The sequence below is a fragment of the Bactrocera oleae genome, chromosome 3, assembly GCF_042242935.1.
Source record: "Bactrocera oleae isolate idBacOlea1 chromosome 3, idBacOlea1, whole genome shotgun sequence".
In the NCBI taxonomy this organism is placed as follows: domain Eukaryota; kingdom Metazoa; phylum Arthropoda; class Insecta; order Diptera; family Tephritidae; genus Bactrocera; species Bactrocera oleae.
Window position 1 is genome coordinate 20,287,628 of NC_091537.1, and position 25,526 is coordinate 20,313,153.

Below are 25,526 nucleotides of genomic sequence, written 5' to 3' on the forward strand. Positions count from 1 at the left end.
ATATTATTGCAGCTTAATTGGTACTTCATATTGTTAATACGAGGGAGTTTGAGGTAATAAAGGCCTACGAAGTACTTTAACTTAAAACATTATTATTATTTATCTTTTAAATATATTTTTTTATTCAAAATTAATTAGTAATTTCGCACTTTTGACTCTCCAAAATTTGTGTACAAGAATCGGAGCTCCGCTTATTTCGAAACGTTTGTATGTCGTGGGAACTAGTATGAAATTCGCTTAAGATGCTTCTTAGTGAGATTAAAAATAACTCCTTCCGCTAGACTTCTTTACTAATTTCTGCTCAGTTGAACTAATATTTTGTTATTAATTATAGTTTACTTGAAGTGTTATAATTCAAAAATTATTCACTTAAACGAGTATTAGTTATTGACACCGCTAATTATACGATAAAACATTATGGGATTCTGAAAGTATAGTTAGTCTGGGAACACTGGTTATAAATACAAAGTATGTTGCCAAAAAAGCGAAATAAACTTTGGCGATAGACGTTGGGAGACTTATTATAATATATTTTTGTATTCGTTTCGAAGTCGATTCGATAATATTTCCGTCAGTTTTGCCTGCTAGCTGTAGCTAGCCGTCTAAAAGTTATCCAAAATGGAAGCAATTATTACAACAATTAATTATGTTCGCTGATTCCGATTCGGTGGTTGTTTGATTGAAAAGGATGGTTGATAAGACACCTCTCCGCTAGTTGTCCCACTTCAGCTCCTTTATTTTCTGTTAGATTTGTCAACTTGGATCTTTAGGTCCTCGCAGTAAAATGGGTAATCGCAGATGAATACCCTGCGATAGTGTTTTTTATGCCAATTTCACCTTGTCTGAAACCTTTACATTCACAAGGATACGTCAGAGACCCTATATTATATATACATATATAAATGGTCAGCAGTTTATATAGGCGAACTAGTCCTTCAGTTTTTGAGATATTGATCTGAAATTTTGCACACGTCATTTTCTCGCCAAGAAGCTGCTCATTGTAAGATGTAGCTGCCATACAAATTGACCGATCTAAATCAAGTTCTTGTTTGGAGTATTTTATATTTGTGAAGGTTATTATAGTTTCTGTTAACGTTTTTTCTTGTTTTGGTTTTGCCGCGTAAACCCATTTGGTCTAGTATGCCTATAAATTATCTATTCTATGATCGGGTAGCCAAATTATGGTCTTTGAGATTCTAATTTCAAGTCTGTTGACTGTCGCTCACCCTATTCTACCGCAATGAGGTTTCTATTTAATTTCGTATTGACTCAAAGAGTTACTTGTAGCATGGTTAACGACTTGACGCCTTATTTTGAACTTAAGATCACAGCATAAGAGATCGTCGAATAGTAATGAAAATAAAAACATTGCAAATATATAGCGGCAGAAAGTTAATCTCTTGATATGACATTGCCTTTTAGCAACTGACTTCAATATATGATCATGTAAATAGGTCGATGAAAGACAAGCAGACGAAAGGTATAGGGTAGATTTAAGCTTCAAAAAAATCGGAATTTCTTGATTCGCTAATGAATTGAATTCTCGAATTCGTCAATCATTGAGAAGTAACATTAACTTAGTTTCCTTATAGAAAAGGAATATTTCTCGAGTTCGAGGAGAATTTGTTGTACGTTTTGGCTACATTTACAATCAACATATTCAAGCTGTCGTGAGATTGTCGCAGCTGAGTGTGTATTTCAGTCACGCGCGCTAACAATTGTTAGAGTTCTTCTTATCATAAGAAGATAACTCAAAAATTATGAATCAACAGAACGTAATTTAACAAATAATTATTAACAATAAAATCAGAGGTCGCCGGTCGTCAACGCTACCAACCATAACTAATTACGATAATTATTTAGATTTCACTTATATTTAGCAAATTTCGTTATACTGTTATGGATACGAAAATATAGTATTGTAGTAAAAGTGTCGGCATTCGGAGAAACAAAAACGTATGTCAACCTTAAATGGTCTGGAAAGAAATAAATGAGTGCAGAAGGTTTATTACTCGCTCGCATGGTTTTTATGCTGTTATCAACATATGCTTGTGCGATATATGTATGTATGTGTTTTGGTTGGATAAGCAAATACAGCACAAACTTGTCGACGCACGTCGATGATTATGATGTACTATTTAAGTGAGGTTATGTCTCTGGGGATACATGAATGGAGGAAGTCCATTAAAATTATTTTCGCACAACAAAGGTTTCCCACTTTTTACTGCTGCATTTGCGAATTGCCAAAGCAAAAGTCATTCAATTACGTGTATGTGCGGCTTTCTCTTCTTCTCTTCTCCGCTTCTGCTACTTTTTTCCCTCATTTTTGCTTTTTCTTCTCTTTTTTTCATGGAAGCGTTTTATTCATTTCGTATGTTTTTCTTTTTATCATTGTCAATTCACTTACCAGACATTTGTCATATCGTTCACAAAAACACACAACAACAATAATACGTGAAAGCTTCCTACTCTTCTCTCCATTAACCCACCACTCTGCTTTTATGTACAAGTATGTTTTCCTTTTATGTCATTGAAATGCTTGCAATTTAGGGTATTTTTAGAGGTCAAACCTTACAAAAGCAGCACAAACGAGTGAATACCGGGGGAGATAGGAAGCTCTGCTTTTATTACTTTAGCATGGAAATGTCGCAGAAGTTAAATTTAAATGTGGAAGCCAACAAATTACATGGCAAATAATTTCCAATGACGGCTTGCTCGTTTAACTTTATTTTTTTTTTTTTACGGCAAGAACTAATTAGTTAGGGGTTTAAAAACTTCAAATTAAGGACTCTGAAATAATTAATTGTGATTGATATGAATTATGGTGCATACTATTATTTATTTTGGAAAACATTTTTTAATGTTATATAAAAAATACAAAAGAGGAAAACTCTTTTTTTTCCTAATATACCCAATTATAAGAGTTTGAATAACGCCGAGAAATCCCTCAAATGGCTTATATCGAATTATGCTATGTTCCTCCATGATATATTTCGTATGCATTTTTAACTAATTTATAATTTCTTAATATCAAAATATTAATATGTTCTATCACGTGAAAAAAGAAAATAAATGTCTCCTACGATTCTCAATGTTTCTGTCTAAAGGGAAGAAGCTAAAAAGTTTTATCAAATCCAGCGATTGAAAGATAAAATATCTCTCTTCAATTAATCAACCGATCTAACAACTAAACAAGAAAATTCGTTAATTTCGGCTGCAGCGAAAGTATAATATCTTTAAAAGATTAAAAATGTTCCATCCAACAAACTCAATAAACCTTTTCCAGGGCATAAAAAGGTGAAACATGAATAAAAGAAGGAAGATTGTGGATGTCATCTATGTCTGTTAAAGCAAAAAGCTGCCTAGTTACTTGCTTTCTGTACAAGGTTTTCTCAGTCATTCAACACTTGAGTCTCAAGTTCGGTGTCACAGGGCTTTATGGACTTGATAATCTTAACGATTATAGAGTTGACTTTACTAATTCGAACAAATACAAGTTGCTTCGGACTTCTACAGACTTGTCCCAGCAGACAAGTTTTATATATATTTTTCTACAGGGTTTAGGTAGAACGTGAGGCCTCACCGAGTACTATAGCAGTTTAGTTATCAAAAGAGAAGCAATCGAAAACACTTATATTATATCTTGAATAGTTTCTGCCTTATTCGTAGCTCTTGAGATTCCAAGTAATTTAATAAAGCCATTCTGTCCACTTCAAAGTATTTCCCCTGCAACTCTCTTATGCAAACGTTTGATGCAATCCCCGAAGCATAACTTATACTCTGAGCTGGGTATGATCATGGCGACTCCATTATTTCCTTTCGCATACTTAAACGTCTTCATCAGTGCTTTCTGAGTCTATTGAACGGAAAATAGTCGGAAATAGCCATAGCAAGTCAAATCGGTGATTGTTAGATGTTGTTTGTACAACTTCTGTTCAAAAACTCTCGAATTATTATGGCATTATGTGTCTGCACGTTATCACGGTACAAAATCAAGGATTGATTGTTAACTTACAACACGGTCTTTCTTCCAGATTTGTTTGTTTTTTAGGCGAAATTGAAATGTCTTGAATGGAACTTAATGAGACGCTGATCCCTTGGCCGTCCTCTGTTGATTGATTTACTATCCATGTTTTCTTAAGTATTAAACGTCGCTGAACACAAGTCCACTTCTAAAACATTAATATGTGCTACATATGGCTAAGATCTTGATCAAATTAGTTACTAAGATATGTGGGTTAAATAAATCGAAAACACACTTCTCTGCTCATTATCTCTGAACTCTGCCAAACACTTTACTTTTGAAGCAAGTGCTCCAGTTGAATTTAATATAAAAGAATAGGTGGTAAAGTGCTAAATAGCCTACTGGCTATCATTTGATTTATACCAGTTGTCTTTTCGATTTGCAATTTGAAAAATCAGCCGGATTGAAGATCACTAACAGTGTTTAAATTATTTTGTTAATAGAAATTAGTTTTTTAATTTTTAATCGTTTAAACTTGAGTACGACTCATTCAATTATCACCATCAATTTCATCGGAAATGAAATAGCCCAACAATAAATTTTTGTTAAATCGTTTTAAGAACAATCTCCCCTGATAATAAAATACATATGGATTTATGTCATTATAAGCATATACATATACTTGTATATCTGATACTTATACCAAAACTACAAAATATAAAAACTAACATACATACATACTTGTACATTTAACTTTAAGCTTTTTTATCATTCACCATAATTTATTCAATATCACCTCAAGGTGATTTATTGACTGCATTGCAGTGCCTGTGACTTTCGTTGCGGCTGCAGCAAACTTCTTGCTCTCCAGCAATGACCAAGTGTCATCCGCGTTGAAACAAAACGTTAATCTTTACTTAACTTTTAGCATGACATTTTTATTTATCTTCATGCTGGCAACCAAAAGTAGCAACACTACGCACTCGAACATACAAAACTACCAAAGTTCGAGCAAGAAAACAACGCAAAATCGCCCACAAACAAACATTTATGAACAAACATATAAACATGCATACGCAGCAAAACTATAATCCAGTGCAGTGTGGAATCCGAGTGGGATGAGAAGTAAAGCTTACCACCAACATTTTGCTAACGGACATATTTATACAGTTATTGGCAGTAAAATAGACACGAGGTGTTTACTTATGTATTGGAAAAATCATTTCAAAATAATTCTAATTCATATAATACTCCCAAACGAATCGAACAGACAACTGGTATAATTGAATAGATTGGATAGATAAAGTAACGAGCGGTACTCTCTTGTATTGAATACAGTTGCACAACTTGCTGGTTGCTTTCATGTTACTACAGAACTGTGCTACAATTAAATTAAGCGAGTAGAGTAGTGAAGAATCGAACAGGTAACTAGTATGATAAAATGCACTGGCATAATAATGAAGAGCTTCTGAACTAACTTAATTATTACTTTAATTACTAGAGAGCAGAGCTCACATAAAATAGCAAAGTAGTGGCGTATCGAACACGGCTATATATTGTAAATTAACCTTTTTATGTCGAATGACACTTTAAATATATTGCGTACCTATTTCAATTTTCACAGGTTTACGTAGCACATATGTACGTTATCTGTGTGTGCGCTGACAACGAAAATGCATAAAATTTCAATTTATTTTAGCATATCAATTCGTCGCATATCCTTGGGACAGTTTTCTGCTTCACTTTTTTCAACGCTTACCAATCGCTGTACGCTTTTTTGTTTCTTCGCCTTTTGCATGTCACCGCCACGGAAGCAGTCGAAACCTGATTTCACTACTGAACTACTAAACTTTGACTTTTAGAAACCGAAGAAAACACCAAAGCAGTACTAATATAATCCAAAAAGTACGCGCGGTGTATATACATAAATGCATATGTAAATATGGTACATGTATAAACATATGTAAATACATTAACGGTGATTAAAATAGCAGTCAGTTATGGTCGCCGTCGCCTTTCGAAAAGGCTGTTGCTACCTTTAATGGTAATGGTTGTCTCACTAACGAGGCCTAGGCGAGGGTTGACGGATGCCCTAATGAGGCTATGGTTTCAAGGAATGTCTCAACATACACCTACCACACCAACTTAACGACGACAAGGGAGAAACGTTTTTTGAGACCCGCTAGGGTTTTAACGGGACGTGGACAGTTGCGTCATTAGCCCGTCAGCCATTTCTGATTTGCGTCACTCCAGCATACTTAGGCGGTGGAATATATTCATTCAGAATTTCGATGTTTATGTGTCCTGCAGTTCACACGATGACGCTCAGTTTGCTGCTTTCTTCATCGAGCCATGAGCCAAGTGATCAACCGCTTAGGGTGCCTTTAGTATAGTTTGATGAAAATAATGAACGAAATGAGAACGATATATTACTACAACCTCTGTGGTATTACCAAAACAATAATTTTCTTTCTTTCGGTTTACTTTTTAACATATACTTGTATATCGATCTGTGTGCAATAAAACCATCTGAATTAGATGGCACAGTTTTTCTTAAAGTAGCATAGTGCGATACCAAATAAGAGAGACATGGGTCCAAAAAGCTCCCCGAGCCCAATAATTATTAAAATATTGGTTAACGTTGGTCAGATTGATTATGAAAAAGTTTTAATTATATTTTGTGGCATACAATTTTTGTGGTAGCCTGATTTCCTCAAAATTATACAAAAAATCATTTCGCAGTGCTATTATTCCAAACGCAAGTGTACATTTCAAAAATATTTGCCGCCGTACAAACTGCTCTATGAGCACAAGTCTTATGTGCAAGCATAGTGGTACGCTTAGCCTAAGAATATACTTACATGTGTATGTTATATATGAGGACAACAACAACAAATACTTATATACTTTGCTGCCGCTGTTTTCTGCCGTTAAGGTGGTGTTGGTATTGTTGTTTTGCTGCGCATGCCACAAGACATTGATGTCAACTGGCGTTTGCCGGAAGTCGATATTTTTGGTGACTTATCTATGGAAATTATTTTCCGCTCAATGTGCTGCTCGCTTTTTCACACCAACTACATTGTGCTGACTACACACATGAGCGAATGCACACATATATATGTGCGTATGTAAGTAAGTATTTACATGTATATGATACATGCAGACAACCTTATATCTCACCAACAGTTATGTTTGCATACTGGCTAAAGCTAAGGCTAAAGCTGAGACTGAAACTAAAACAATTTTCATCTGTTGGCTCTGGCTTTGGTCAGGATTTGTGCGTTTGTTTGTATATTTGTTTTGGTTCATTGCCGTTTCGGCTGCCAAAGTAATCTGAGTACGAAACTTAAGGACGTTGATTTATTTATGTTCGATTAATTCATTTCCGGCACGTGGTGTGGCGCACTTAGCCGCACACAATTTTACCGAATTCACACCACAAAATCATATGTGCTTGTATGTGTGTATATGTGTGAGTGTGGGTGTGTCGGTGTACTTATGGACAGGATTTCGACTATTTGTTGCCTTCGGCTGCGTCTTACAGATTAAGTTTGCAGCGAACGTGACTGGTCTGGTCCAACTGCTCTAAGACTATATTTCCTGTCGCAAGCAGCATCGTGTCTCTTACCATTTCATTCTCTCACTATTTATGCCATTCAGCTGCTAATGTATGTATGTGTATACCAAATACATATTTAAGCAACTTATTTTGTTTATTTGCCATTTCAATGAATTCTGCAGAAATTGTAAGCTTTTACCTATGGCAAAACAGATTTGGCATAATAATTCCTTCAATGTCGGCGGCGATTTATTGCGGCAGACAAATATAAATATACATGTTTTTGGTGATATCTCAATTGTAGGAGATTTATATTAGTCTATAAGAACAGCTTGACCAAACAAATCGTAGAGTTTAATTAACTTAATGCTCATTATATTACTATTGATATACATAGTTACAGTAAAACCCGGCTAAGAGCAACTCTCCTTAAGACATCGCTCCCGGTAATAGTATAGCAATATTGGAATATTTTTCACGATTGCTCACGCCTTCCTTATTCGGTACAAATTTCTATCTGTTGATCCATATTTGACACTTGCGAACTTTTGCAAGTTTAGGAACAAAAATAAGTTGAACGGCGTCAAATCTGGAGAAAACGGTGTATGGGACAGCAGTTCGTAGCCTAATTCAGCCAATTTTTCACAGGCGATGACTGAGCTGTAAGCGAATGCGTTGTCTTAGTGGAAAGACAGTTTTTTCTCGTTAAAGGGAGTCGCTCATTTTACAATTAGGCGTTGCATCGTTACAATAATTCAGCATAGTAGAGGCCTGGAACCGTTTTGCGTTTCTTCAGGTAGTCCATGTCGATCACAACTCGTGAATCTTTGAAAACGGTGGTCACTCTCTTTACGACCGATAAGCCACTCCCCGCTTTCTTGGGATCAGGTTCGCCGGTGAGTTCCACTATTTCGGCAGCTTCACGGTCTTTGCGTGTTCCATGTTTTATCGACGGTTACGAATCGACACAGAAGCAATCTCACGGTTCCACTTCCTGTACAGAGTAAACAAAGAAAGCACCCAAAGAGCCGACTGTTTTCCCTTGCGCAACGTTTTATGTCACTTAGTCTTTTTAGTTCAGCAATATCGCGTACCAATACGAGATACTGGACCATTGGAATTTGAGGTATCTATTTGCAGGCGGTCGGATACCTCTAATTATACAATATTTCCGGAACATTTTTTTCCTTATCAAATAGTACATTTAATGATCGACCGATTATGAAAAGGAACTCTCCATAGATATTCCAAAAGTTCAAAATATCAGCATCGCTTTAGAGGCTCTTTAGACTCATATACAATCGGTAATGTATTTATTAATGGTTATTCCGTTTCAACTAATTTAGTTTTTTAATTAATCATTAACTTCTCCTACAAATCCCCAACAGAAGTACTCACAGTACAGTACAGTACTCAGGCTGTTAATAATCGATTAGAAATAAACCAAACTTTACTTATGTTCGACATGATTAAGGGCCCATCTTTCATATTTCTAGCATAATCTGTATATTGAAGTTATTTTCGATATGGTCTACATAGTTTCGGTTGAAATTACGAAGCAAAACAAAATTCAATATAACCTCAACACAGAATGTATGTATGTATTTCAGTTCGAACAGCTAAAATTCCTCCACAGCTACCTCAAAAGAGAATTATTAGCCACAGCGATTTCGTTCATTTGACTATCGATCGACAAAGAGCGCTCTGATTAACTATATGACAGCGTGTCAGAGTTTTCCCACCATTTCAAACCACAAAAAAAAATTAAATTGTTTTCGAATTTAACAGCAACATATTTCGCAATATTAAAAATACTAACAACAACAAAAACTTAACACCACGAAAACCACGGAAATTTTTTTTTTTGCGAAATTCAGCAGCATTCAAGCTCACCGTATACAAAAATTATCGGTTTATGCCGGTATGTATATTCAAACATATACGTAGATATATCTATGTATATACTTCTTTAAATTGCTCTGCGAAAATTAGTTAGTTTTGTGCGACAAGGCACTGTGGAACGAGAGTTAGCTGTTTGGGTCAAAAAAATATTTGATGATCGAAAAAACTACCTTAGGCAAACCGCTTAATATTTTTGACTTAAAAAACCTTTTCAAATTCATTGACCGTTCTTATATTTCAAGACATTTTCAAAGAGAACAACAAACAAATGGAAATAATTTATAGGATACTTTATTATTGATATCATAAGAGTTCTATAATCCACAATCTACCTCCTTATAGGACTTCTCAAGAAGTCTAAAGAATTCTTTTTATATGATAGGTACACATCCAAGAAAATAAATATAACCAAATTCAATTTCGGCCAATGTAGTTTTAACAAAAACCTATTAGATTTTTTATACCCGCTTCGAGCAGAGAATGTTAATAAATATAGATAATCTATTTAAAATATTAACATTCTTTGCTTCGAGCGTATAAACTAGGGCTTTTAAAATTATTCGAATAACGCGAAAATCGATATTCGAATACCCAGTTTAGAACAGTTCATATGAATATTAACCGAATAATATATTGCTCTGCTGCAGCGAGTATTTAAATAAATGAAAATAATTTGAAATCTAAGCATTTAAATGAACGCGAATAGTCGACAACGAACGGTTAACCGAATAGTTGACAACTTACGACTATCCAGATAGCGCAAACCGCATATTATTATATAAATGGTGTTGTCTATACTTTTAAATAGTATTTAAGCCAAAACATTTGATTTTCTTCTAAATTCTAGCATAGTATAATATACGAATATACTTGACTAAGTTTCAGAATCACCTTTCCCAAGAGGGTCTTTACTGACGACGGTTCTGAAAAATGAACAGCTCCTTAAGGAGAAAAGGACATGTGCGAAATTTTAGATGGGTATCTCAAAAACAGGGGGAATAGTTCGCATGTATACAAACAAACCCTATTCAAGGTATAAAAGGTACATAAGTATTGAGCATTGAAAAGCTGAGGACATTAAGAGGTTATCTTAGTCTAGAGTCCTCAAAAAGGCCTTAGTTTGACAATTTATAATGTGAAAAAAAAGAAAAAAAAATTTTTTCTCTTCTTCGGGTTTTAGTAGACATACAAAACGGCAACTATTCGACTAAGTTTCAGAATCACCTTTTTAAGAAGGCCTCGATTGGCCACGGTGATTGTGGCAACTTGTGCTCTCAAAAACAAAATTAATAACCTTAATCTATATAATATATACAAGATCCCATGTTTTTATTGTAGATCTTCGCATAAAAGTGGTCTTTTTAAAGAGGCTTAATTATTGACCTAAAAAATTATGCGCAAAATAGTTGAAATAATAACAAAAAAATCGTAAATAGATTACTAGATGATATTGCTATGAAGCTAGAGCTAAAATTTCAAGTGAATACGTGCGATAGCGCCCGAGTACCATCGCCGCTCTATTTGAGAGATGCAACCTTGAGAAAAACGCGTTTAATACTGTATGTACTGAATTCGACTGCCCTAATCGCTTCGACTATGCTTCGGATAGAACTGCAATTTTTTTGTCATTATAATAAAGTATTTCGGACCTAGATAGGTCTGATCCCATAAAATATCAAAGCCAATCTAAAGCTTTTGTATAGAAAGCTATAAACACAAGTCTGGTCCTTGTATATATTTGTTATAGAATTATGTGTATATGCACTAATGCAAGCACAAGCGTATATCTGTATTCTAGAAGTATATATGTGTACTTTATATATATATAAGTACATAGATATAGGTTCATAGCCCTGTATGTGTATGGAAAAATATTCTGCGATTTTTTCGTGCAAAACATGCAATTTTCATACACCACCACATAGTTTGCATACGATTCCCAGCGCGTCTGTGTTTGTGCAGCGGAAAGAAAAATCGCAAAACCGGAAATAGATTTTACTCCCGTCAGTGCAATTTCGTGTGTTGGTGCAAGCGAATTTATGCGGTTAGAATATCGAGTATTTGTGTGTATGTTTTTATATGTGTGTACGTGTTACTGAGCTCGTGTGTTCGTGCGTTTGTACCTTTGTATGCGGAAATGAATCATGTGCCAGCGCAAAATATGCATTCAGCGAAAAAAAAGCGTTGGTGCATGGCATAAAAAGCCAAAATTGTATAAAGTAAAAATAGCAACACCAAATGAAATTGAATGACAAGGGAGCAAAAAGTCAAATCACGCAGTTTTGTGGTTTCGACAAACTGAAATTCAATTTTTTATCGTCACACAAGAAAATTGCCTGCACACACATACATACCTACGCTTAAGCTGCGCTTTAATAAAGTGAAAATAATTGACAACTTAAAAATGCTGTTATTTAAAAACTTAGCTATATATTATATACAGTTATAACTGTATTTAATGCGTGCTGCATTTAAGATCTAAAGTGAATATCGTGCTACGCCCTCGTCTAACGCCTCGCGCACACGAAAGCGGTTTGCATGCCACTTTATTACTATCCGGCTAAACCTTAAATTAAGCAATTAACATTAATATTTCCCTTTAGTCTGGCTGACTAACTGACAAACTGACTAACGGACAGAAATAGACCGCAATGCCATGCAAATTTTATGTGCTCCCAAATCCGCTTAAGCTCATAAAATTTAAATTTTTTTTCCTACCTTGGCTATTTCGTAGTTTTATTTGTATTTTGTGGCCACACTTCTGCGGTTAATTTTCCTCGACCGGCAACAGTCTCCCCCCGTTTGGAAACTCTTAATAGCCTCCCCTTGCCTCCTGCAGCCAACTCCTAACTGCCGACTGCCAGCTGCCAGTTAAATGATCAACCACAAACCAACGCAAGGTTGTCGTGGCGATAAGCATTTAATTTAGTACTGCCATGTTTCCAACTAATATTTTTAGTTTTTTTATTATTTACGAGTATATTTCTACCTAGCGTATACATCTTACATATAAGCAAATATATATGTAACTATATAATTTTTAAAAATTTCTATATCCACTTTTTATTGTTGTTCATATTTTGCCTTCTCTTTTTTCTTTCTTCTCCAGGTTGCTGTTTCGTGACATTTTATACTCGTCGCGCTGCCTTAAAAGCTCAAGATGCCCTGCACAATGTGAAAACCTTAAATGGGGTAAGTTCATAAAACTTAAAATGAATTCGCTATATTTCATGTCATTTATTACACTTATCCGGGGAGTTTATCTTCTATGTGCCTAAGCATTGTTGCTATAAATCAAATTTAAGCACCTTTTTAATATGCTAATTATATTTGAAAATGAAAAGAGGGAGTGAACTTAATGGCTGCATGGCAATTTCATCTGGAATAAATATTCATTATATATGGGTCATTCCATTGAAAATACATTCAAAAATTTTTTTTTGTGTTTTTTGAAGCAAAATATTGGACACGTATTTTTTATTTCGACTCAATATAAATTGGAGTTACGAATTTTCAAAATTTCAACTTTTGGAAAAATTACCTTTAAACATTTGCGTATACGAAGAAAAATGTTTCTAGAAAAAGTTACTTGACGGCCTATCCTTTACGATTTTTTCTAAGCTTTTCAGTGAGATTGAATTGAGTTTATTCGACTTTTTTTTATAAAAAAAATAATTTTATTAAATTTTTTTTTTGTGCTTGTTTTTAAAATATTAAAATCATATTCTTATAAGTGAAAGGCAAAAAAACACTCGCTTAGTAAAAAACCTTTTTCTACAAGTTTAGAGAAATAATCGATTTCGATATTTTTCGTGATTCGATCGATTTTTAAAGTATAGAACCACATGAACGAGCAAAAAAGGATCATGAAACTAAAAGCTGGGGTTCTAACAGGGTTGTCAAATATGTTCAAGGAACTTTTGTTTATGTGGTTCATCCTTTTGGCACTCGCTTACTAAACGCAGTCCTAATATGTAATATAGTATATATACATATAATATAGGTATATATAGTGAAATGTCAAAAATAGGTTATTGAAAATAGTACCTTTACTTGGATAAGCCGTTGCATAATTCTTAAACTCATTTCAAACGAAGAATTTTCCGGAAAGATTTGTAGGAAAAAAAACTCAGTTTATTTATCGTTATTATTTTTACTCTCAATGTCTTTGATATAAAAATTCATAGAACTAGTACTACTATTTAATTCAATAAAATTACTCTCTGCGGGTGGGGGATTGAAAATATGTGTAGTTGAGTGAGAAATATTTCATTCTAATTTTATTATAAACTTGCTTGTGCTTATACACTGTTTACGAAAATACACTGATTTTAGCGATATGGTCGCCTGGATGTAGTGAAACGCGAACGAAGAAGCTTCAGACGTGTCAGAATACTGCGCTCCGTAATATTACAGGGTGCCTCGTGGTGTCAACTGTCGCACACCTACACAGTGAGGCCTGTATTCTTCGGGTTGTACTCCTCTACAGGCTGTTTCTGCAGCGATGTTTTCGCAGAAACCATTTCTGCAATCGTCTGCTTAACTATAATTTGAAGCGGAGCCGCCTCCTGGGAACATCCAGAGGTCATTCCTTGATTACGTCAACGAGAACAGTACGCCAACCACACTACAGATGCAACAAACTTCAGACACGCACTGTAGCAGTGCCAATTTGGTTGCAGTGCAGGCCTGGAAATGAACTAAAAATAATTTTTTTCTACGTACATATGTTATTTTTCAACTAAGAAAAACTATTTAAACGGATAAACTGGGAAAGCGCTCGAGGAACCATTAACTCTTTAATTAACTTTATTCTTTGCTTTTGATTCATTAGAAATTTCTTGTGCGATTAGTGTTTCTTTTAAATTGCTCTTTTCATGGTTACAAATCTAGAATGTACCATTTGCATGGAAAGCACAAAACCCATTCGAAATTTCCTTTTCCCTTCTGTTTTGTTTAAGGCTATAGACTCAACCCTTATGTATTGTAGTTGCGAAATTTTTCAAAACCAGTTTCTGCTGCCCTAATTGCAATACACCCAATTTATTTGGAACTTTCGCTTCACGCTCCTTGCCTCTCGCTCTGTTACGCTCGGATATTTAGCGTAATTTTCACATTTTTAACGTTGTCTAATTAAAATAAACTTAAAAATCCCAGGCGAAAATGGTGAAATAAAGGGCGGGAAATGCTAACGTTTGCATTTAGTTTCGAAAACGGTCATTTTGTGGACTTGCTGTTGGTTGGTGGTTGGCGGTAAGAGGAAAATACATATTTGCTGTGTGGTAAAGTGTACGCGTTGATTTATTGACGCGCCCAACCTCATACATTTTACCGAATTTCGCAACCGCCCTGGTCCTCCCAGTACTCTATACTTATATCTACATAACATGAACGGAGTATGCGAGCTCAAAAAAACTCGAGTCGAAGTGGACTGGGGTCGCTGTGGTAGGCTTTGTTTTAGCAAGCCAGTGTTGGGCAGCGCGCATTGAAAATGATGGCAACGTGTCACGTTATAAAAATATATTCACTCTTTAATATTTAATATATGCATGGCCGAGGCATATGTGCGCGCCACCTCGGCGCTTCGTTCAATGAATAGCGGTCCGTCAATTGAGGTCGCTGAGTTTACTTTTGAAGAATGCGTACGCCAGTAATCCAATGTGGATTTTACATTGTTCGCCTGTTCGTACAACGGTATTTTTACGCTGATGACTTCGTATGGCAAAAATTCGGTATTTATAGCATGTTATCGTGCTGCAAATGACCCAGCGATGTGTATGAATGGCGTAGCCGCAGGTATGCTTCGCCAATTAACAGCTATAATTTAAAATGTCACACATATTCGGAGTGTGTGCGTAGCCCGAAATATATAATCTTAAAATTATATATTTAAATTTATAACTTGGAAACACCTTTGTAATTTCCTATAAGAGGAGGTTGCTTATATGTTAGATGTTTTAAAAATATGAACAAGAAATGCCGGCAAGCAGTTTACTCAAAAAATATGGGGCTGGTGGTAAAGTTAATTTATGGAGCACCTTAAACCCTCAGTTTCCTGTATATTTCTTGTCAATAGATTAAAATTTTCTATATATATTTTGAATTTAGTTGATATTATGTACACACCAGTCAGGCCTGCCGTAATATTGCTATTCGATTAAATGATAGATAATGTCTGTTCTATAACGACCTTGATAAATCTTATAGACCTGACGCCAGGAGTCCTCCCTACACACACTTACAAACCTTCTCCATTTCTTTTCTTGGATTTTAATTCATATATACCCTTATAATTTTTCACCGAACGCAATGCAATTCATACCTAAGCTGGAATAGCCTGTTTGAATTAGGCCGCCCAGCGGCTTAGTCTCAATAGCCGTAAAGTATTCTTCTTCATAATTTCAAGTCATGTTTTCACCACTAAGTTGTCATTATACATACATACAAATTTAGGAAAAAAGAAGTTAAAAACTTCTTACTGATAATATTGAAAAAAAATCCTCCCTCCTTAGAATCATTATGCAATATATTTGAAAGTTGTGCCGAATTCAATGAAAGAAGCAAAACCAGAAATTATGGCATATGTCATATAGGTAATTAAATCTGAATGTCGGGATTGGCGAAACCGGCACTAAATATTTAGATCGGGTCCGACCTCGAATGTGAAGGCATCTGAAGTATGGAGTAAATATAAGATATAGGAAGTATTGTTATGGTATTGAAGTGAAACTTCTTCAAAAACGGTAGTAAAATCATTGGGATAGTACGTGATTGAGTAGGTCAACCAAATTCCGTCACGCTGGCAATATACAGACGTCAACCATAGTTAAACTGTAATAGTCGAAGAAGGTTGCCACCTATTTAAAAATTTCAAGTAAATAAGTAATAAATAAGATTGATAACTCAACAAATTGATGAGGCTTAAGGACGCTTGCAACTGCAAATATTTTGTAGGAAGGGTTGCCACCTGCCTAAAAATAATTCAACTAATTTATTATAAATGAAATATTTAAGCAGAAGAGTAAAGAAAGGTTATTTTTGAAATAATTTTTAATTTAATAAAAGAGTTGCCACCTGTTTGCGATTATTTATTCAATTCGATCGCTTAATATAATATTGATTTTGTAAAATTACAAATATTTAAGTATAATTTGTATAGCAGATATTTCTGAAGAGGGTTGCCACATATTCAAAAATATAATTTTAAAAATTAATTATCGATGGTTGAGTGATAAATATTTTAGGAAATGCTGAAGCTTTGTCAGTAGAACCAGTAGTAGAACTAGCGTATATGTAGTGTGCGTCGAAATTTATAAAAGCTTAGGCAACAACCTTGATATTTTCACTTATGACTATGGTGCACAAGAATTTTTTAAGCATCGATGTAAAGTAGTCAGAAAAACTTGAGAGCAATTTTCATTGTTGTCCTTTTTCCTCTCTTTAGCTTTCGAAGAATACAACTTCGTTATACGACTGCATTAATACCTTAAATGAAGCCTCTTTTGACCTCGAAAATTTATTTTGAAAATTATGTAAATTCCTTCATTTCCGAAATAGGTTTGTGCTCCCTTGCGCTACAGTATATTAGTGTGAAGACACGAAAAGAGTTTACCAAATCGGATATGTAGATTTTGCCAAGGCGAAAAAAATTTGAATTTCCATTCAAAATAAATAACAAACTGGCATTTGAAAATGCAACGTAAGCGGAAATTTTATGGGAATTTATCGACATTGGCAGAAATGTCTTCGTCGGAAGAAAAATCAAGCGCAATTCGACCATGTGTCTGTGTGTGTATGTTTTTCCTCATTTCTTAAGTTGCCCGAGTGCAAAGTACAAAGCGTCACGTCGCTGCACACGAATGACTACGTAATTTGCATGCAACCATCTTTCTACACGCGCACATGCCGGAAATGCTGAAACCCAACATGCCACGCGTGTGTGACGATTGCATGTGTGTATGTGTTGTGTGCATGCTCATTGAGTGCACACATGTATGCTATGTATATGTATGTATGTTTGTATGCAAAAGAGGACGTTTGATTTTTGTAGTTGTGGCATTTTTGCTGTGGCAGCAATTTTAAATCTTTCCTGCTGATGATGACAGCTCAGCTGAGTTTTATATATAATAACGTTGTCCTTTTCCCGTTTACATAACTATTTTAAAAATTATCCCCACAGGGATTTAGTCCATGTTTTTAACGAATATTTAAAGAGTTTTAATACATTTCAAATTCTGTCGAATGTAAAGAATTTAGGTAAATAATTTTTTCTTCGATCTAACGAAAACGTTTAACTATTGTGGCTTCCGAACTATCTAAGACGAAAAGCTGACTCAAACCACTTCGTATATCGAAATTGTAAGAGATGATGATTACCAAAACAGAAACCACTCGATCTGCAACTCGAATCGTATAGTATAATAGACAGTATCTTATCAGCCTCTTCGTGCCATTTTGATATACTATTCATAAGACCTTTAAATATTGTTAACTCATTTCATTGTTGTGTTCAAACCATTTGTTGCCGTCGACGAAACAAATAATCTCCGTTATGCTTTTGTAGATAGACATTCAAGATTTGGTATCTGATGGATTCCAAGAGTTCTACGTCGGATTTATGATAAAGGGTACTCACAGCGGAGGTGTAAAACCGTTTCCTATTGCTATATTTCATTCTTCAAATGGTCAATGCCCCTTTATGGTGGCTGTAAGTTTATATATACTTTTTCTGGACCTATCTAATCAATTCTTAGTTCTTGACTTGTCATATTTTGGCCATATCTGTTTTCTATCTTACACTTGGTTACAGATTTCCATCTGTCCTCAGCTATTTGTTCAAATTGCGTATTGATCTTGGTCGTTTCTAGTGGGCACGGTATTATCCCCGCCTCGGATTCGTCTAGAGAGGCTCCTGACTTGGCCATCTCGAATCGTAATCAACTTTATATATTTAAATATAAACAAAACGTGCGGTTAACGTTACGGTTTCGCTACTAATAATAAGTCAAAGATATTAAAGGCGCGCCAGTTCGGCTCGGCTCGAACTTTGTCATAGATCTGATATTGAACTTTGATTACACACCGATAACTTTTTCAAAATGTTTTAGAACTATTTAGAACCTTCGTTTTACGAAAGTTAAGAGTTCTCTTTCTCTGGTAGTAAATTGTATAAGAGCAAATCAGTCTCCATAAAATGCTTCGAATGTCAGTTATTCAGGCGATCATATTGTCCTACCTGACATACTAGACGGAAAGATAAGGACTCTGTCTTTTACGAAATATAACAAATATGATGCCCATGTATGGTTTACTTGTTTTATAACGATATATATTTCATCTTTTAAAGCAAACTGACCGATTAATCAGTAAACAATTCTTTTTATACCCTTTTGGTGGATTGTATGATTTAAAAGGGGTGATATTAACTTAAAAGTAGCAGAACGCCTCGGGCGGCAAAAAATGTTTAAAGATAAGGAACTGGAAGCATAATTCGATGAAGATTGTTGGCAAACACAAGAAAACCTCGCAGAATTTTTAAGAGTAATTTAAACAACCACTTAAAAACGTTTTAAAGCAGTCGGATGCACTCAAATGCAAAGAAATTGGACGCCATATCAATTAAGACCGAAAGACACAAAAATAAGTTTTTACATAGGATTGTGACTGGTGATAAAAAATTGATCCATTAGGACAAACCTTTTTCTTATAAGAAAGAATCAAGATAATATATGGTACAATTATAACATGTAAATATGCTCTGTGCCCCGACATTAATAAAAATCGGACTGGCATAGTGGAAAAAACTTCAAGCTTCTACGGATTCCAGCATGCTGTTAAATGGTCTTTATTTAGATCGCACTGAAGAGCCCAAAACGGGTATTTATATCTTGCGATCATAATTCTTCTGTAGCATCCTTTCAGTAAACTAACCCACCTTCTTTTTTGAAGTTTTTACTCCGACAAATTCGTTATAGTCGCGTAATCAGCATTAAACTGAGCTGCCGAAATTCCTGCACTTGAAAACAATTTACTAAATCTTCATTGAAGTCTAAAATATAATACTACATTTAGCCTACCATTAAAAATTTGCACTTCGAGGCTTTAAACAAAAATAATTTCTAATATTTATCTTTATTGATATTTTTAATTTAAGCTCATAACTTATAAAATATCATAGACTCATAATCTCGATAATCTATGAACTTCGAACAAAATTCACCCATTTTTTTATTTTATTTCAGATGTATCATCCCATTCAGATGAAGCCCGCTGATAGCGAAAATCGAAATGGTAAGTCACTACACAGCTTTTCATTTCTCCAATGACATACCAAAAACATTTCGTAACTGAATCGCCAGCTCGGCCGGCGTGCGTGCGTTTGTTAAACGCCTGAATGTATGCTGCGAAGTATTTCAACCGCTGCTATTTAAATACTAACACATTTGTTATCACTTTGGCTGCGAATTTGTGGCTTCAACACTTTTCGACTCCGGTCATTTTTCCCAAATATTTCTCTCTCAATTTTTGTTAGTTGAGGAGTGTGTTACAACAGTTTTCGCCATTAGTCCAGTGTTTGGTTTTGTGCAGTGTGGGGAAGTAAAATTTAAACTAGTCAAAGTTAAAAAGTGAAAGGCAGCAATTCCAACGCGCCAAATGCCCATCAAACATTTGGCCAACGAATGGCAAATAAACACATTTATCGCAACTGAAACATGACGAATGTTGACCTGCGTTGAGCTAAATGCTGGCAAGCTATGAATGATGGCATTTGATGCTAAGCATTTGAGTGCCTCACATACATAGCATAGCACAGCATAGCTAAAATTTACGATTGTAGATAAGCGGAGCATCAGCGTCCGTTTATGCATACTATATGTGCCTGAATGGAATACGAGTATATATATCTATGCATAGTGATTTACATTTTGACGCCGTCAAGTTCAATAACTAACGACAGTTTTGGGCATTTATTTATTTATATATAAATCTTTGGGGGCTTAAAACTAAAAACTGCGAAATATTTAGTGGTATTTATTTCACAATTTTGTACTTAACACACAAAAATTTAAATAAAACAAGAAAAAGCGTTAAATTCAGTTTCGCCGAAGCAAGAATACCCTTCGCAAAATAAAGTTTTCATACAGCACTTGAATGCGATCTTTCAGTTTGTATAGTGGTCCGATATCGGCGGTTCCAACAAATGCAAAATCTTAGATCAAAATCTCAAAAACTGAGGGACTAGTTCGCGTATGTACAGACACACGGACGGACGGACGGACGGACGCACATGACTAAGTCGACTCAGCTCGTCATACCGCTATTTATATTTTTGTAGGGTCTCCGAAGTTTTATTTTGTGTGCTACAAACATCGTTGCAAACTTAATATAACTTGTTTAAGGTATAATTAAGCATTATAAGGATGAGAAGTCATCCCTAGTATCCATACTTGTATATTAAGAATCTGAATATGAATACCAAGAAGGTTTTTTGACTCTTCTTTTCACATCGCTTTACAGATGGACCACCAAAATCGTTAAAATCCGCTATATGGTATTTTAGTTATATGTATGGTACATAGGTATATAGATGACGTGACTTTGACACTTCGTGGTGGCTATGTTTGTTTACGGATTTATGTCAGTGTATTCAGTAAGGTTTGTCATCGTATAATGTTTACTTTGGCATAACGCTTGGAAGTTATCCAAGATTATTACACAAATTCACGTTCTCCGGTGGTTACTGTAAGCGCTCTTCAACGCATAAGTGCAAAATTCGAAAATGATTATAATCTCCACGATAGTGAGCCACGTTCACTCCGTCAAACGAAAGCCCGTAGTGAAGGACTGTGTTGAGGCCAATCCAAATCAGTCGGTTCAACGTTGTTCGGCACAGTTGGGTCTCTCTTCGATAACAACATGGTGAGTTTTGCGGTTGGATTTGGCTTTGCGTCCGTATTAGATTGTGTGGCTACAAGAACAGCGATGTGTGGGAAGTGGCAACGTCTTGTTGAAACCAAATGTCGCGGAGATCACGAGCTTAAATTTCAGGTATCAAATAGTCGATTATCATGGCGCTATAACGGTCGCCATTGACGGTTAAGTTCTCACCGTCATCATTTTTGAAGAAAAATGGACCGATGATTCCACCGGCCTACCTATTACACAAAACTGTTGTTTTTTCTTGATGAAATGGCAGCTCCTCAATCTCTTCAGGTTGATTTTCAACCCAAATGCGGCAATTTTGCTTGTTTATATACACATTGAGTTAGAACTGAGCCTCATCGCTGAACAAAAGTTGGCCCGAAAGCGTCGAATCTTCTTGGAACTTTTCAAGAGCCCATAGAGCAAAGAAATTTCGATTGGGAAGGTCGAGCGGCTACAGTTCTTGCACAAGCTGTATTTTGAACGCTTTCAATTCAAGATCTCGACGTAAAATGCGCCAAGTCGTTTCATACGTCAGTCCGAGTGTCTGCGAACGGCGTCGAATCAACTCTCCACGGTAGTCGTATACACTTTCAGCTACGGCCGCTATATTGTCTTTACTGCGTGCTGGACGTGATTTATTAGGTCGAATATTATCCAATAATGAATGCTGGGTCTCAAGATGGGTGATGGTGTTGCGAATAGTATGCTCAGTAGGCCGATTATGTTGATCATAAATTGAGCGAAGCGCGCGAAACACATTCTTTACAAAACGTAAATTTTTGTAATAATATTGGACGATTTGTAAATCTGTTCACGCGTAAGTCTATCCGCAATGAAATGCCAAACCATACTGAACAAAAATAACATGGCAGCTTGACACGACTCAGGCGTGATTTGCCCAAACAAGGCTATTGGAAAAGGTACCTATACTTAGATCAACCTTTACTAAGTTCCAACTACTATTTCCGGCAACACTAGAAGTAAGGTTTCTCTGAAAGCTGTCGGACCTCGATAGGCAATGTCATACCTTCGAGAGGTTCGTGATATTGACAAAGGTTCCCAAAATATTCACTAACCATATGGAGGTGGTTTACTGTTTCACTTTATTCATGAGCATAATCATTAAGCGCAGCACAGTTAGTCCCTGCGGCACGACGTTCAGCTCCAGCGGAATTCAACATTCCAACTGTGTTTAATGTTGAAAGCTCATTTGCGTGTATTCGCAGCGCCTTAATTCCTCTACAAAGGTGTGTCTGTGTGTTTCTTTGATATTCTAGTGCCACCGAGCAGCTGTGTATGAATTTATATCGCGTGGGTGTTCGCAATTTGGTTGACTTTTTCGCGTTTCTCGTTGTTGTTGTTGGCTTAGTCATGGCTGCTAATGCGGTTGGCGCCCGCTCCAGTACCCACCTAGATTGCCGTTAGCGAAAAGTGGAGAACTGGGCGACGTGTGAAATTATGTTAACAAGTATATTTAATTTACCAGCGCATAAAAGCAACAAAAATACAAAAAAGAGCAAAAGGCAGAAAAAATTAAATGAAACGTACAACGAGCACAAAGTGGCAGTCCCCAGGCGCTACAAAAATAGTTTAACAAACCGCGCCAGCTACTTTTTGAGCGTGTGCTCTACATATTTATATTAGAAAAGTTACTCCTGATGACTGAAAAAATGCAACAACAAATGACTATTTGAGCACCAAGCGACACGAGGTGCATGTGGAATGCTCTCGCATAATTTGAATGAAGAAAAAATCGTTTAAACTAACTTTATTCAGTAGAGCAGGTGTTGTAGGAGAAATGCCGCGAAGGATAATTAAATTAAATGTGTATTATAGAAAAGTTTACCATTTCGAACAGGTATCGATTCCAGTATTCAGTGATAATAATATTCAGATACCGAAGTATATTTTTAATAAAACTTTAATTGAATAAGAAAAAACGTTAACGTCAGTTACGCCGAAGCAATGCAATAGCATAAATATATCCTTTTATCTGTATCTTGATTTTGATCGGTCAGTTTATATAACAGCTATATTCTATTGTAGTTCGATCTGAACAATTTCTTCGGAGATTATAGCGATGTTTTAGATAACAATCTATGCCAAATCTCGTGAAGATACCTTGTCAAATAAAATATTTCCATACAAGGACTTGTGTTTGATCGGTTAGTTTGTATGACAGCTATATGCTATAGTTGTCCGATATCGGCGATTTTCACAATTGAGCCGCTATTTGGTAAGAAAAGAATAAATTCAAAGTTTCAGATCAATATCTCAAAAAATACTAGTCTCTTCGCGTATATATAGACAGACGGACATGGCTAAATCGGCTCAGCTCGTTACACTGATCCTTTATATATATTATATATACGGTGTAGGATCTCCAACGTTGCCTTTTGGGTGCTGCAAGCATTCTGACAAACTTAATATATGCTATTTAGGGTATAAAATGTCTGGCTTTTAGAGGCAAGAATTATTTATTATCAGCCCTCCATGTGAATACCCATTTTTGGCATTTATATAGCCAAATTCGTAGAATATAATCGATATTCATAGAGGACTTGCTATTAGTGTTTCGCGGTCCATAAAAATCTGTAAAACAGTATGAAATCTTCAATCCAGGTATGTCTCGGAGATAATATCCACATTAATATTTATTTTTTTTGATACATGGACAAAGATGTATCAAACACCACTTTTTATTTTTTTCTTGTAATCAATATAATAGCAAACAATTTGATCTCGCCGTTTAGCTCCGTTCTTATAGCAGACAGAAGGAAATCTAGAAGTTCTGAATCGTCGATATAGCAGCTCTTGTTGCGTTACTAAATCAGACCATTATGAAACTTATATCTGTAATTTGAAGTAGATAAATATTTATGCAAAACCAATTACAGATAAATAAAATTGATTGGTATAATCACAAAAAACAAGTAGTTAAACGAGCACTCCTTTAATTAAATGAGAAACTTTATATCTCTTTTGTTAGATTTCCTCTGAAATTTTTTTTTCTCAAAAAGACTGCAATAGGCGATAGAGAAATGGGAATCCAAGGCCATTAAATAATATTATGTGAAAGTCCTTAACCCTAATTTTTAGATATTCTACAAAGTTTGGTCGATTAACATATTTTACTAATTTGCTAACTTCGCTTTTGGTGTCTATCAAATTTATAAAAAGAACACCTACATATATTTCTGCCTTGAATACTTCAACGTGAACTAAGCAAATTTTAGGAAAAGAAGAAGGTGTAAAATAACCTTTACAATAACCTCAAGTTGTCTGTGTGCAACCCAATAAAATCTCAAAGGAGACCTCGAAAGGTCCTCTGGCTTTGAGATCACCATGAGCTAAGGTTGTTGTATCAAAGTAAAATATACATAAAATATCTTGTAAATAATACTATGACAAGTTAGTTTTTACATAAAATATATTTCAAAATCCAAAAACCCGATCTCTTATAAGGTTTCTCAGGTTTCAAAAGTATCGTTATGTGAACTCGTATTATTATTTTATTTTGGACACTCTTTCCACGATAGTCGAGTCAATGTAACCGAAACGGGCCCGAGTTCTCAACTGACAAAGACGTTTCAACTCGGCAGTATTCCCCAAATTTGTTAAAAAGTTTTTGTTTTGTGTCTACAACTGCAAATATTTCTATATTTTTGGGAAAGGTGAGTTTTGATTTGTACAGTCTCTTAATAGGTGGGGGTATCGTTTCGCTTTAGGCTATATACTGAGTATATAAAAGCCAATATTTCTGGCACTGAAGGGGCATATTAATTTCCCTCTGAATGTGAGTACTAGGCAATTGGACTGAAGTCGAATTGTAAACCGATTAAATACTGGTGATTCGACAGCATTGTACAAAACTTTTTGGGAAACATTTTATGCCATTATAACTAAAAGAGTAAATGAATTACTGCGGGATTCTACTGTTTTGGGCGAATTTTTTTAAGTTGGTTGATTTTTGCTCAACTTATAAAACTGTGACTTTAAGTGTGGAAATTAAGTATATCTTTTTTAAGCAGCTTCAAAAAGTTTTCTAGGTATTAAAAACTCTCCTAATGAATCTAGACCATGTGCCAAACACTCAAAAACTCAATTTGTATATATTATTTTTAAGCACTTCTTACTTGTCATGCAGAACTTCAAAGTGACTTAAGTTTGCAATAC

The 25,526-nt window shown here is 35.3% G+C and overlaps 1 protein-coding gene across 5 annotated transcripts in view; it reads left to right on the forward strand.

Annotated features, from left to right (window-relative positions):
* Positions 1-25,526, forward strand: part of bru1 (bruno 1) — a 239,688-nt gene that overhangs the window by 150,420 nt on the left and 63,742 nt on the right. For all 5 annotated transcript variants that reach the window (XM_070106206.1, XM_036366791.2, XM_036366792.2 and 2 more), the window contains 2 exons: positions 12,535-12,617; positions 19,667-19,715. In XM_070106206.1, the coding sequence (XP_069962307.1) occupies positions 12,535-12,617; positions 19,667-19,715 (132 nt within the window). The remainder of the gene's footprint in view (positions 1-12,534; positions 12,618-19,666; positions 19,716-25,526) is intronic.